The sequence below is a fragment of the Choloepus didactylus genome, chromosome 2 (assembly GCF_015220235.1).
Source record: "Choloepus didactylus isolate mChoDid1 chromosome 2, mChoDid1.pri, whole genome shotgun sequence".
Classification (NCBI taxonomy): domain Eukaryota; kingdom Metazoa; phylum Chordata; class Mammalia; order Pilosa; family Megalonychidae; genus Choloepus; species Choloepus didactylus.
Window position 1 is genome coordinate 63440323 of NC_051308.1, and position 12794 is coordinate 63453116.

The 12794-nt window shown below is 35.9% G+C and overlaps 1 protein-coding gene across 1 annotated transcript in view; it reads right to left on the reverse strand.

Moving 5' to 3' along the window:
- The window catches only part of CRB1 (crumbs cell polarity complex component 1), a 266572-nt gene that overhangs the window by 55213 nt on the left and 198565 nt on the right, over positions 1-12794 (reverse strand). The window contains 1 exon segment of the mRNA XM_037812361.1: positions 1039-1995. Within this exon segment, the coding sequence (XP_037668289.1) occupies positions 1039-1995 (957 nt within the window).

Below are 12794 nucleotides of genomic sequence, written 5' to 3' on the forward strand. Positions count from 1 at the left end.
CCATTTAAAATATTACGTAGAACTAGTAGATGCCATACTTCATTGTCAAACAGGTCCATGATTTGTAATGAATATTGTGGTCGGGGGGAAAGCTGTGACTAGCTTCTAACAATTCTTAGCCATTCATACATGGGAATAAGGTTATAGGCTAAGACTGGTTTTGATTTTCCTTCATATAAAACAGGGAAGACTATTTACCAGATGTTGTCCTACTTCAAGTTACTCTCAAATCTATGTGGTAAATCATAGTTGAACTTCAAAGCAGTCTGTTGCAATCATGTCTTAGTCTTTGTCAATGCATGATAATAATAACAAAAAGAAACAGGTTTGTATTGATCACTGTCAATAGCAATCTTTGGAATGACGTTGGAAGTTTAGGATTTTGAAATACATTTTAAGCTGTGGTTTGCTAGAGAAATGATATCAATTAGTTCATGGCATCTATTAAGATTTACTGTTGTTAATTTCTATGTTTTCTCTTCTTTTTTTCCTTAAGAAACCTACCTAGAATGTGTTTTCTCCAATGCAACCCTGCAAAATATGCCTTTGAATAAAGCTGGTGGCTTATGAAAGTGCTTAAATTAAACAAAATTTTGGAGCAAGCATGAATGGCATAGAAAAGAGAGCAAGAAAGGGAATATTACTAGGAAGCATAAGATATTGTGCTAGGGCATGGTATTGAGTACTTTCATGTGTAAAATCCTTTTTTTCCAGATGATTATTTCTCTTTCAAACAAGATTTACATTAAAATCTCTGATGCCCAGCAAATGGTAAAATTGCAATAGCTCTTTCTAAACACTATGTTGAAAATACTGTTTGGATAGGAGCTATCAGCTTATTTTTGACTGCTCTCCATGAATGAAAACCTGGCAACCTACAGATCCACTCCAGATTAATTAATGCACATTGCCACCCCCTGCAGAAAGAGATCCTGAGGGGTCATTATGTTTCATAATGGGCCAAAGCAGCCTGGGTGTTTTCGTTGCTGCTTCTTTGCTCTGAGGCATAGCACTCCAGGGAGCCTGGCCTTCTCTCACCTCCCAGACAGTTGAGGCCTTTGTAGGGCCTGTAGCAATCACACTGGTAACCAAGCCACAGGTTGACACAGCGTCCTCTGTTTTGACAAGGTTGACTTTCACACCAATCCTTCTTCATACAACCTGCCTTAACATTTAATGATGAGCCAAATGATATGTCCTCAAGGGTAATGGGATTCCAATCAAATTTAATGTCTTGGAGACAGCCGACAAAAGAAGGTGTGGATGGTATATTATGGATGTTAAGCAGGACATCACCACTGCTGGTCTTTCCTATTGGTAAACCACCCAAGAAAGAGTTTTGAAAAGCACATATTGATTGATCACTTTCAAATGGAAAAGGAGCTTTAGCAACACATTTCTCTGTGCAGAATTGGTCGAGTAAGGTAAGGGTCACAGCCTCTGCAAAAGTTACCTCCACTGAGTGCCACTCTCCATCACTGGTATTGTGGAAAATATACAGATGCACCTTCGAGTGATTATTGACTTGCACTGATAAGTGAATGTGGCCATTTAGCAACTCAAGCTTTACAAACATGTCCCTGACGCCTTGGAAAAGCAGAAGTGCCACTGGCTGAACAGTCTGAAATCTGAGGGCTATGTTACAAGCTGAGCCCTTGGTTGTGATTGAGTCAGTTTTCACCCACAGGAAGCCACTGCCTGCAAAAGAAAGTGTGGTGACAGTTTCACACAGTGACCCTGTATAGCCAGATGGACATAGGCAGCTGAATCCATGCTGGTCATTTTGGTAGTGAGGAATGCATATTCCGTTATTCAGGCATTGGTGATGGGTACAGCCCAGGAGAATATCAGAACAATCCCTGCCTCCATAAAACATTCCAGAATGGATATCAAATGGGCAATGGCAAGTATAATTCCTGGGCAAGTTCTCACAAGTACCACCATTTTGGCAAGGATTTGAAGAGCATTCATTGATGTCTTCTTCACAGTGGATTCCTGTTAAATAAAGAAGGTGAAATTAAATCATTCAGATCAGAAATCAAGGTTTCAAAAAATTTTCATGTATAATCTTGTGGAAGTTCAGAGTTAGCTCAAGTTTAGGACTATAATGGAATAATACATAAACAGTCCTTGAGGAAGGCTAAAATAGATGATATCATTCTGCAAATGTGTTATGAAGAGAAGTGCAGTCATTTCAATTCTTTCTCCAGAAGTAGACAATTTGCCAAATATAGTGATTGACTCAGTTTAACTACCTTTGTCAGATACATGTAAGGCATTAAATGTCATAAAAATGATTGAAGAAAAATATTTCCCATGGCAAGGGTGTTATATACAAGTCATTTATCTGAGGAATCCTTTCTCAGATAGAGTTTATCCTATCCTGGACTGCTTATTTCACTCTATTCTACTTGGCCACAGTGATTTTACCTTTGATCTTATTCCTAGCTCTCCATAGCCCCTAAAACCAAAGCTTACCAGATCTATAGAGAGTGTAGACAAGTCTTCGGGAGGACTTATAAGGTGAATAGAAGACCCCATTTCCTCTTCCCCCACAGTATGAACTGTGAAATCTAATCCATAACAAACTCCTGCTTACAGTTTTGAATTCACTTTCTTTTATTCTTTTTTTCCTGTTTCCAAGTCAGAGAAATATATCTAAGTAGAGAATTATTAGAATTCATTTAACCAAAGAAACAAAGAGAAATATAATCCCTTTTAAGAGTGATGGTTATTGCTTTTCCAATGAAGTTCAGGTGAACAAATAGTGATAAAATTCCATACAAATAGTGTACACAGTTTCCCAAACACTTTCATCCACATTATTTGTACTAACCACAATATTCTAATATTGTCAAGGCAGATATCCTTAGCCCTATTTTACAGAAGAAACTGAGACTTAGAAAGATTGTAGACTAAACTCAAAGCACATCTAAAAACTGAACCTAAATTAACTTTCCCATCTCATTTCTCCACTTATGTAATCCATGCCCTAGTCATGCATCTCTTCCTAGCAGGAATACAATACATCAGGTTCATTTATGCCTCTATGCCTTGAAATGAGCAGGGAGTGTAAGGGAATAATCCAGGTTCCTGTAGCCAGATGATGTGTTTAGTATTATTATGTAGAAATTATTGTAGAATTCAAGACTATGTCCAACAGATTATCTTTTTTGAAAATAGGGCTTAATCTAAAAATAACTTTTGCCACCAAATAGAGGAGAGCATGAACTTTTCTAACAGAATTCAGTGTAGCAAATCCCATTAATTCCTATAAAGCTTTTTGTTTAATACCTATTTTATCTGATATTAATATACCTAACACAGATTTCTTTTTGCTGTTATTTGCCTGGTAAATATATTTTCCCCATCATTTTACTTTTGACCTTTCCAAGGCCTTTTGTTAGAGGTGTGTCTCTTGTAAGCAGCATGTAGTAAGGTTATTTTAATCTAATCTGACACTATTAATAGATAATTTAGTGAATTTTTATTTTTTACCATTACTAATATATGTGTCTTATTTTACCATTTAACTCCATAGCTAAATATGTTTTTAAAATTTACTCAAAAGGTTCCTGTGCTGTATCTGAATCCCAGCTCAACTGTTTGACACTGGGCAGGTTACACTCACTTTCTATGTCTCTATTTCTCATATCTACGAAATGGGGATAATAACAGTATTTACATCACAGGGTATTTTTAAAGATTAAGTGAGGTAAGACATGTAAAATGCTTATAACAATGCTTGGTATATATAAGCTGTTGATAAATGTTGAGTTAAAAGCCGTAATCAAAGAAATGACCATCTAATAAAAAATTCAAGTAGTATTGTAGTCATTGAGCAACGTCATCTAGTAAATGTGAGCATGTACTGTCCTCCCAAATAGTATAACTTTACACAATGAGAGATTCACTTGAGCAGCGTATTATGCTAGAATCCCATTAGACTACACATTCTACAAGGACAGGGACAATGTACGTCTAACCCACAGCACAGTGCCTTTCTCATGGTAGGCACTCAGTAATTAATTTTTGAATGCATTAATTAATGATGACATTCTTAAGGTGATTAAATATTTTCATAATGCATTTGACCTTATCTGATCCAAAGTCCAAAGTCCTTTTTGTCTGTTTATACTTTCAGATAAATTTACCCAATATTAACCTTTGACTGCCCACTGCAGTCATTTGATTGCATTCATTTGTATTCATATTTTACTGTACTTGGATTATTTTCATATAAATTTTGTGAATCCAAAAATATTTCAAGGCCTTTGAAAAGTGTGAACATAGTTATAATCTTACTTAGAGTCTCCCACAGCATCTGCACAGTGCTAGGCACATATGTGATGTAAAATGCTTGATGAATAGAGTAGAATTGAATTGAACTAATTTATTTGTTTGTTACAGAATCACCCTGATAGGTACAAAAGAATTGACACAGAAATTTGGGTAAAGTTATATTCTAAAGGAAAGCTCCAACAAGAAGTTAGTCAAAGGGAATTATAGAAGTTTTAAAATGAATACAGAGAAAAGTTTTTCACTTTTGAATTAGAAAATTTTTTACTTAAATTTGATTCTTACAGAATTCTGAGAACAATACAATTAAATCAGCAAGTGTTTGCTTAAAAGGAATATGAACAACTCATGAATTATAACTAAGACAAGATAATGTTTTGTCTCTCACTCTAGCATTAATAAAATTTAATGGGGGGGAGATTGTTTCTGCATCTGGATAAAATTTCCAATAAACCCCATGATTTTTCTGTTCACTCTTGGATAATAATCAGTTTCATAATCACTTAAAACATACACACATACCCAGTAATTAGAATGGCCAGTCACATGTAATGATCAACAGTCTCAGTGTAATTTATAATTAAGTCTTTCATCCTCTGCTAGGCCAACTTAGGCTGTCTTCAAGTGCCTTCAAGGGCTCTTCCATCCTTTCTTTCCCTTTACCTCCTCACCTGCCCCTCTGATTTCTGAGAGTTTTGGCCCATAGAATGTTGGAGGTTGTGGAGAAAGGAAAGAGAAGGGGGCTCAGAAAATTTTCACCGGACTGGGGCAGATGAAAGGCTCTCTGGGCCTGGCAGGTGTTTAAAGCTGTTGTTCCTCCTAGGGGAACCCTCGTGAGTTCCTTGGAGCCTTCTCTCCTGTGTTCCTCCACAGACTCCCCAACACCTGGGAGGCAGGTGTTGCCTCTCCTTTGACTAGATACTCTCACATTTGCCCTCCCCTAACCCCTTTGCTGTTGATTTACTGAAGTTTGCATCTTCCTCACCAACTCTCTCTTTATCTTCTTCCTTTATCTTCTGACAGAGGCCTATTGGGAAGGATTCCTTTTCTTTGACCCGTTATAATATTCCTACCACAGGTTCTGGACTTCAGACTCCATGTACCTTTGCAGGGGAGCACAGCACAGCAGCTATCCCCACTACCCTTCTACCGCCACAGGCTAACAGTCACCCTTTCATCTTTAGAATTGTCAGGCAGGTGTAGAAACTAGTCTAAGTTGCTCCCTCCGACCCCCAAATTTGGTTGAGAGTGGATTGAAGCTCTCCTTGAAGACACTCTCACTGGGCTTGGAGTTAGAATGTGGCTCACAAATACAAATTTGAGGGGTGAGGTAGGGCATACAGCACAGTGGCAAGAGTCTCCAAAGACATCTCTTCACAGACCAGCTCCTTCAATTAGACTCTCAATAATTTTTATATGTCCTTGAAATGAGCTACCCTTTCAAAGGGCTTGAAGCTTGTTGTCTGCATTTATTTTGACATTCTGCATTTTGGTCTCTCTCACAATTCACTTCAGTGTCTGGGAGCAACCATATCTTGGCCCCACAGGTGAAACGTCAGTTTACCGTTCTCTCAAATTTACACAAATACCTACTCTGTGTACTACCCTCATGAAAGATTGTGGGAAATGCATAATAGAAGATACAGGCCTGGACGCAATATGCTTACAATATAACGGAGTGACAAAATGCAATGAAAATTCATTGTACAAAGCAGGTTCCCAACAAATGTGTTGATAATATGTGAGGATCAAACTCAGCAGACGTTAGAGAAAATTTAGCAAAATTTCAGGGAAAAGGCATTGAATGAGAGATAATCATAAATTTTTATATGAAAATTTAATATAGATTAAATCAAATTAACAAAAAGTGTTAACATATCTATCATGTATAAAATAGTGCAGATAACATGGAGTAAAAACTAGTCTCTGCCCTCAGCAAGTTTAAAGAAGTAAAACACACAGTTGTGAAAAATTAAATAATAGTGTAAGTCAAGACAACACTGAATAGATATCACTAGGCAGTATAGAATTCATTACATGTGAATTGTGTAGGCAATAGCTTTGGCAGAACCTCTGAGGAGAGCTATTTCTTCAGGCTGGTTGGGTCTGGGGAGGTTTTAAGAGGATAGAAGTGACTATAGGTTTTTAAATACGGATCAGCTTGGCCAAGAGGTCACTGTATGTGCAAATAACTGAGTAAACAAAAGCGCATCAGTGGAAAAGCATAAGATATTTAGAGGTGACAGCAAGTTTGGTTGTCTGGTTAGCAGGGAGGTTTTATGTAGGGAAATCAAGTCAGGAAAATTAGATACAGGCAGATTACAGAAGATTGGGAATTTATAGGGATTTTTGTTTGTTTTGTTTTGTTTTCTGAAGGCAGTGGGGAACAATGGGCAATTCTTAGAAGAGCAACATGGTTGCTTAGAAAGGTCACCCCCACAGACATATGTAACAGAGTGAAGTAAGAAGACCAGCTAGACAGCTATTAAAATCATCCACACATAAGATTATTATTACATGTCTGAAATAGGACATAAATTTCCTCACTATTTACAATACTCTTTCATTTATCCTTGATCAGCAATGAAGTGCTGGTAGTATTTTCTTTACTTCTGCTGCATTTTATATAAATCCTAACATTTATATGTTTAGTCTCTCACAAAAGAACTATCAATAACTTATTATGTATTTCCTTTAAATATAATAAATGGAAAAACTAGTTTTAAGTTTTGGCGTCATGATAAAAAAAAAAAGAAAGGAGAGAGAGCTTGTATTAAGTTTAATAGTCTGAACAATGATAAACAATTAGGTAAGAAAAATAGAACAATAAAAGGTGATTTTTTACTTTTACACAGTTTAAAGTCAATTCTATTGACATCTCCAATGTAAAGTAAAGCCAGGCACATTTATCTGATTAACTCAGAAAACTAAAAGTGGGAAAAAGATTGACACTTGTTTCATTGGCTGTTTAATGGAAGCTGATGAAAAACAAAGTCTGCTGTCAACCAAGAAAAAAAGATTAAGCCATACTTATGGGATTGCTTGTGCGATTCAGTTATCTTAATTGATTATTTTAGTTGACTATGAATTGGTTGTTTATATACAAGTGTTCATAGTATGGGGTAGATTCTTGAAGCTTGCTGTTATTTTGTTTATACAAAGTTAATTCATTTAATTAACTAAAAACTGTTACTTCATTTTAATTTATGCTAAGATTTTATTTCAAAAATAATCATGATAGGGAAAATTTCTACTATCTGGTATATCCCATATTTTCATCAGAATAAATTATGTTAATGCATATTAAAGGACAGAATTAATCCTTAAATATAAATATTATTGCCTATGAAAAAGACTTTTTCCGTAATCCATATTTTATTGAAAGTCACAGCTAATGAAATAATCAATATAAAATTCTTTCTGCAAAGATTTATGTACAAATAAACTCCATTTATCTCTATTTTAATTAACTCATTGTTGTCTTCATTTTAATAAATAGGAATTCAAGAAAAAATAAGTATACAAACCATATATACACAAGGGCTCAATAAGTATATCTGCTTTTCTTTACTCGTATGTACCAATGTCATTCAATAATACTATTTATTATAGCATTAAAAATTAGTTGCTAAACATCTTAAAAGCTCTAACAATGGTACCAATTTGCTATATAAATAAAATAAGAAAAGAATGAGTTACCTATGAGCATTGCCATTAAAATGTGGAAATTACGGATCCTGGTTCCCAACATTTTTCTGTTAAAAAAGAGACATCCATCCAAACCCTACAAGGTTGACACAGTGAGTTTCTGATGATTATGTATCAGTTCCAAAAGTATGGGCTTGTTTTTCAATGTCATCTTCCTCTGCTCGGGTAGAGTGTAAGGACTTAGTTTTGATTCATTTCTCCCCTGAAGCTGGATCAGCAGGACTTAGTGTAAGACTTAAGATTCATTTATGCTGCTTACCTAGCAGACTGGTTATATTCTTAGATTTTTTCCCTGCCTAATCCACGGTGCCTCCACTTTTTAAATCACACTACTGTATTTTAATATGATCACAACACTGAACATTGACACTATTATCATGAAAAAATGAGTTTTGAGTAATCTAAAGACTGGCTGGTGTTTTTTTGGCATTTATGGAAGATTAGGATTTCATTTTATTTTTAGTAACAATATGGAAATACTGTTTTTTGTTTTAATTGTTCCGTTTTACTTTTGAATAGTAGTTTAAAAATACATGGAAGCTTTAAACCTACTGTCTACTGAACGTGTTGTGTACCTATGCAAGGAGTGGAAAAGGAGAGATAAATTAAGAAAACAGCAGGGTCTTTCACCAGACTTAATTGAGTGTGACAGCAGTTATTCCTGTGGAGCTCTGACCTGAATTGTACTCTTTATGAAAGACTTGTCTTAATTACAATGGCATTTGATTTTTACAACGGAGTAATTTGAATATGTGAGATGTCTGGGCTATACTTAGAGTAACTGGTGTGCTATGATTTTTAAATTTTCTGAGAGGGGGACCTGAGGACTGTAGAGGTTTCACCTAGCAGTACAGGATGAAGGGTCCTAAAGTCCTAGAACTGCTGAAGTATCTGAAATTCTCACCATTACAGCCATTTCTTTAGGTTGAGACCTTGCCTCTTGGAAACCTCAGATAAGAGGAAAATGTTGCCTGAGACAGGTGGTGTGTTATTTGCCAGCGCTGTTATAACAGACTGGGTGGTTTAAACAACAGGAATTTATTGTCTCACAGTTTTGCAGACTAGAAGTCCAGAATCAAGGCCTCAGCAGATTCCTGCTTTCTCTGAAATCTGTAGCATTCTGGTGATGGCTTGGTGGCAGTCCATAACTCAGTCTCTACCTTTGTCACATGGCCATCTGTCTCCTTCTTTCTCCTAATCCTGTGTCCAAATGCAGGACTCCAGTCATGCTGGATTAAGGCCCACCCTGACTCATCTGAACTAATAAGATCTTCAAAGACCTGGTTTACAAACGAGTTCACATCTACAGGATCAGAGTTTATGTTCTGTACATGTCTTTGTGGGGACATGATTCAATCCATAATAGGTAGTAACTGTATCATGAGACAGTTAAGTAAGATAATAGATTTTCCTAAATATTTACTCCATTTTCAGTTGTGTATTTCCTTTGTGATTTAAAGCATCCTTACTGACGCTTTGAGAGTTTTCAGGATCCAGAATGATCTTGACAAGCTTGAATAAAGGACTCTTAAAAGAATTTTATCAGGGAAAAAATGTAAATGTGTACATATTGTCCTTACATTTTTAATGCTTTTTTTAATTGTGAATTTTAACATATATACAGAACAGTGATTACCTTCAAAATATAATTCAACAAGTAGTTAGAAAGCAAATTTCAAAGAATGTCATGGGTCACAGTTCCACAACTTCAGCTATTTCCATTATTGTAAAATATAACATACGTACAGAAAGGTGTTAATGTTCAGTGTACAGCTCAACAAGCAGTTATATAGGTAATTTCAAAAACTGTTATGGGTTGCAGTTCCACAGTTTCAGTTCTTTCCTTATTATGCAATATAAGATATACATAGAAAGGTGACAACTTTGAAAGCACAATTCAAGAAGTAGCTATAGAGCAAATTTCAAAGGATGTTACAGGTTACAGTTCCACATGTCATTTACCTCCTTCCAGCTATTCCAACACCCCAGCATCTAATATATATATATATATATAAAGTTTCAATATTCATAGACCTTTGTTTAATCTTATCTTGTTTGTTGCTACCCCTTCCTTTCACTTAATCTCTTTCTCCATCTTCAGGGATGTTTAGGCAGTGAGCACCCTAACTTGTTTATATTAAAAGGGGGAGTCGACAGCATGGGGAAGGGGGATGTATCTGATTGCTGTTCTTAAAGAGGCTGTTGCCTCTGAGCCCTAGGACTTGTCTGGCATAGGAACGCTCTGGTGGATTTAAGTTTCTGAGAAATAAAAGTTAGTGAGTGAATCTCAGGTGGGGACCTAAGTATTTGGGGACTACTTTTGGTAAGGGTCTGGCACACTGTGGTCATTTGGGATGTCTAGCTGGAGCCTGCATAGGAGAAATCTCCACTCTCAACTCTATTTGGGATCTCTCAGCTGCTGTGACCTCAGCTGGTTACCTTTCTTTTTACCCCTTTTGGTCAACTATGCATTTTCAATCCCTTGCTGCCAGGGCCAGCTCATTCCTGGGAGTCATGTCCCATGTCACTAGGGAGATTTATTCCCCTGGGGGGGGGGTAGTTAATGAATTTATTTGCCGAGTTGTGCTCAGAGAAAGGCCGCATCTGAGCAACAAAAGTGGTTCCCTGGAGGTGCCTCTCATGTCCTTAAATTTAATACCCCAAAATATAACTAGGGAAAATACAAAAAGACTAAATGGAGAAGGAGGACATGGATTTCTTTTTTAAAAAAGCAACATGGTGGCATGTACATTCTGGAATTGTATGCAGCAGGTAGAAACAGATGTACACCCAGCACCGTGGATAGAGGCAAATAACATGGTGCCAAATGAAAAAGGAAGAAAGAAAATGAGAACTTTAACACAATACGTACATTAAAAAAAAAACTTACACGAATATATGAAAATTCAAGTATACATATCTAACACATTACAGTGATGGAGGAAACAGAATAGAAAAAATAGATAGGTAGATAGCTAGCTAGCTAGGCAGACAGATATACATAAAGCAGAGAAGCCAGAGTTCTCATGTAAACTAAAGAAGACAATTTGCCATGAGCTGAGGAGAATGGTTAATTCTACTGTTTTTATCTGAAATTAAACAAACAAAAAGCGGAATGGAGGAGACATAGTTTATCAGGTGTCAAAAAGACATGAGTTTCAATGTGGTGATCATAGCACAACATTCTGAACATAACAGCACTGAATCATATTTTTGAATGTGGTTAAAAGAGAAACATTGTATATTTATTACTAGAATAAGAAATTTTTTAAAAACATAGGACAGTACAACACAAACTGTGAACCCTATTGTAAATGACAGACTGTAGTTAATAGTACAATTATAAAAATATTCTCTCATGAATTGTAACAAATGTACCACACAAATGCAAGGTGTTTATAATAGGGTAGTATATAGAAAATCTATATTTTAGATAGTTTTTTTCTGTAAACCTACAACTTCTCTAATAAAAAAATTAAAAATCTGTTTCAATTGATAATAAAAATTAAAATAACAATTATTAATATTTATAAAATATATTACAGCTGATAGTTTACTTTCACATGGAGTATCTTAATTTATCTTTGAAATATGAATCCATGGTTATGTGGTTTCCAAAATTTTATGTGGCTCTGGGGCTGTTTTCCTTAATGATAGTGTCTGGGAGTAAACGAAATGACAATCCCTCTTTAATTCCAGATTTGATCTAAAAATTTTTTTATTAAATTCTGAGGCCTTTAACAGGAAGAGGTACAAGATATACACCCCAATAAAGAAAGCTAAACTAATAGTGAATTTAACTTGAAACTGGGCCATTAAAGAAATTCTTGAAAATGTGGATATTTAATGTGGAGAAAAGCAGATAGCTGGGCACAACTGAATGATCTTCATGTAGCTGAAAAACCGTTCCTTGACATTTGCTGTCCTATTTGGTCCCACTAGAAAAAACTGCTACCAATGGTAACATGTGATAGGATAGTGTATTTATGCCCACAAAGCAGAATTTTCTAGTAGTTGATGCTGACCAGTAATGAAATGGGTCATCTTGAGAGGCATTGGAAATGTGCAAGTTCAGAAAGAACAATTGTTCAGCAGACATGTTATGGAGGAAGTTTAAGAAGAGGTGGGTTAGAGTTCATGGTCTTTAATGATTCTTCTGGTCCTGAGATTCTATCATCATTTCTAAGTTGAGAATATGATGAACATAATAAGCACCACTATCTTCCTAATTTTGCCACAGTTTAAAAATCTGTAAATGGGAGAATGCAATACCTGTTTCAGAAGGCTGCTCTAAAGATTAAGTGAGACAGCTGTTCAAAGCATGTAGTTCCTTGTCTCACTATAAGCTTCCTATCTCCCCATCTTTCTTTGCTTAAGAGGATGCCTAGGTTTCACAGCACTCATGATTTTCTCTGTGTTGAGTATAGTTTATTTCACTTTCCAGGAGGTCACTTACAGTGACCTCAACTATCTTGAAAAAAATCAAGACACAAGAAATGTTTAAACGCTTCTATTTTTAAAAGTAGAGATTGCAAACTTCATTTGCTATTTCTTCAGGCCCTAGTTCATAAGTTATTATTTTAGGCACAATTATAGTAAGTTTGATTATCAGGTTTCTTAGCTTGCAGGAGGATAGACCAGGAAAAGGATCAAGAGGTGCTACTGTGTATATTTTCAGCAACAAGAAACCTTTAGCTGAGAGCTGGAGAGCGAACAAGAGTGGATGAACCAACACATATTGAGCCCCAAATCTGGGCCAGGCACTGTGTTAAAGCTTTACCTATGTG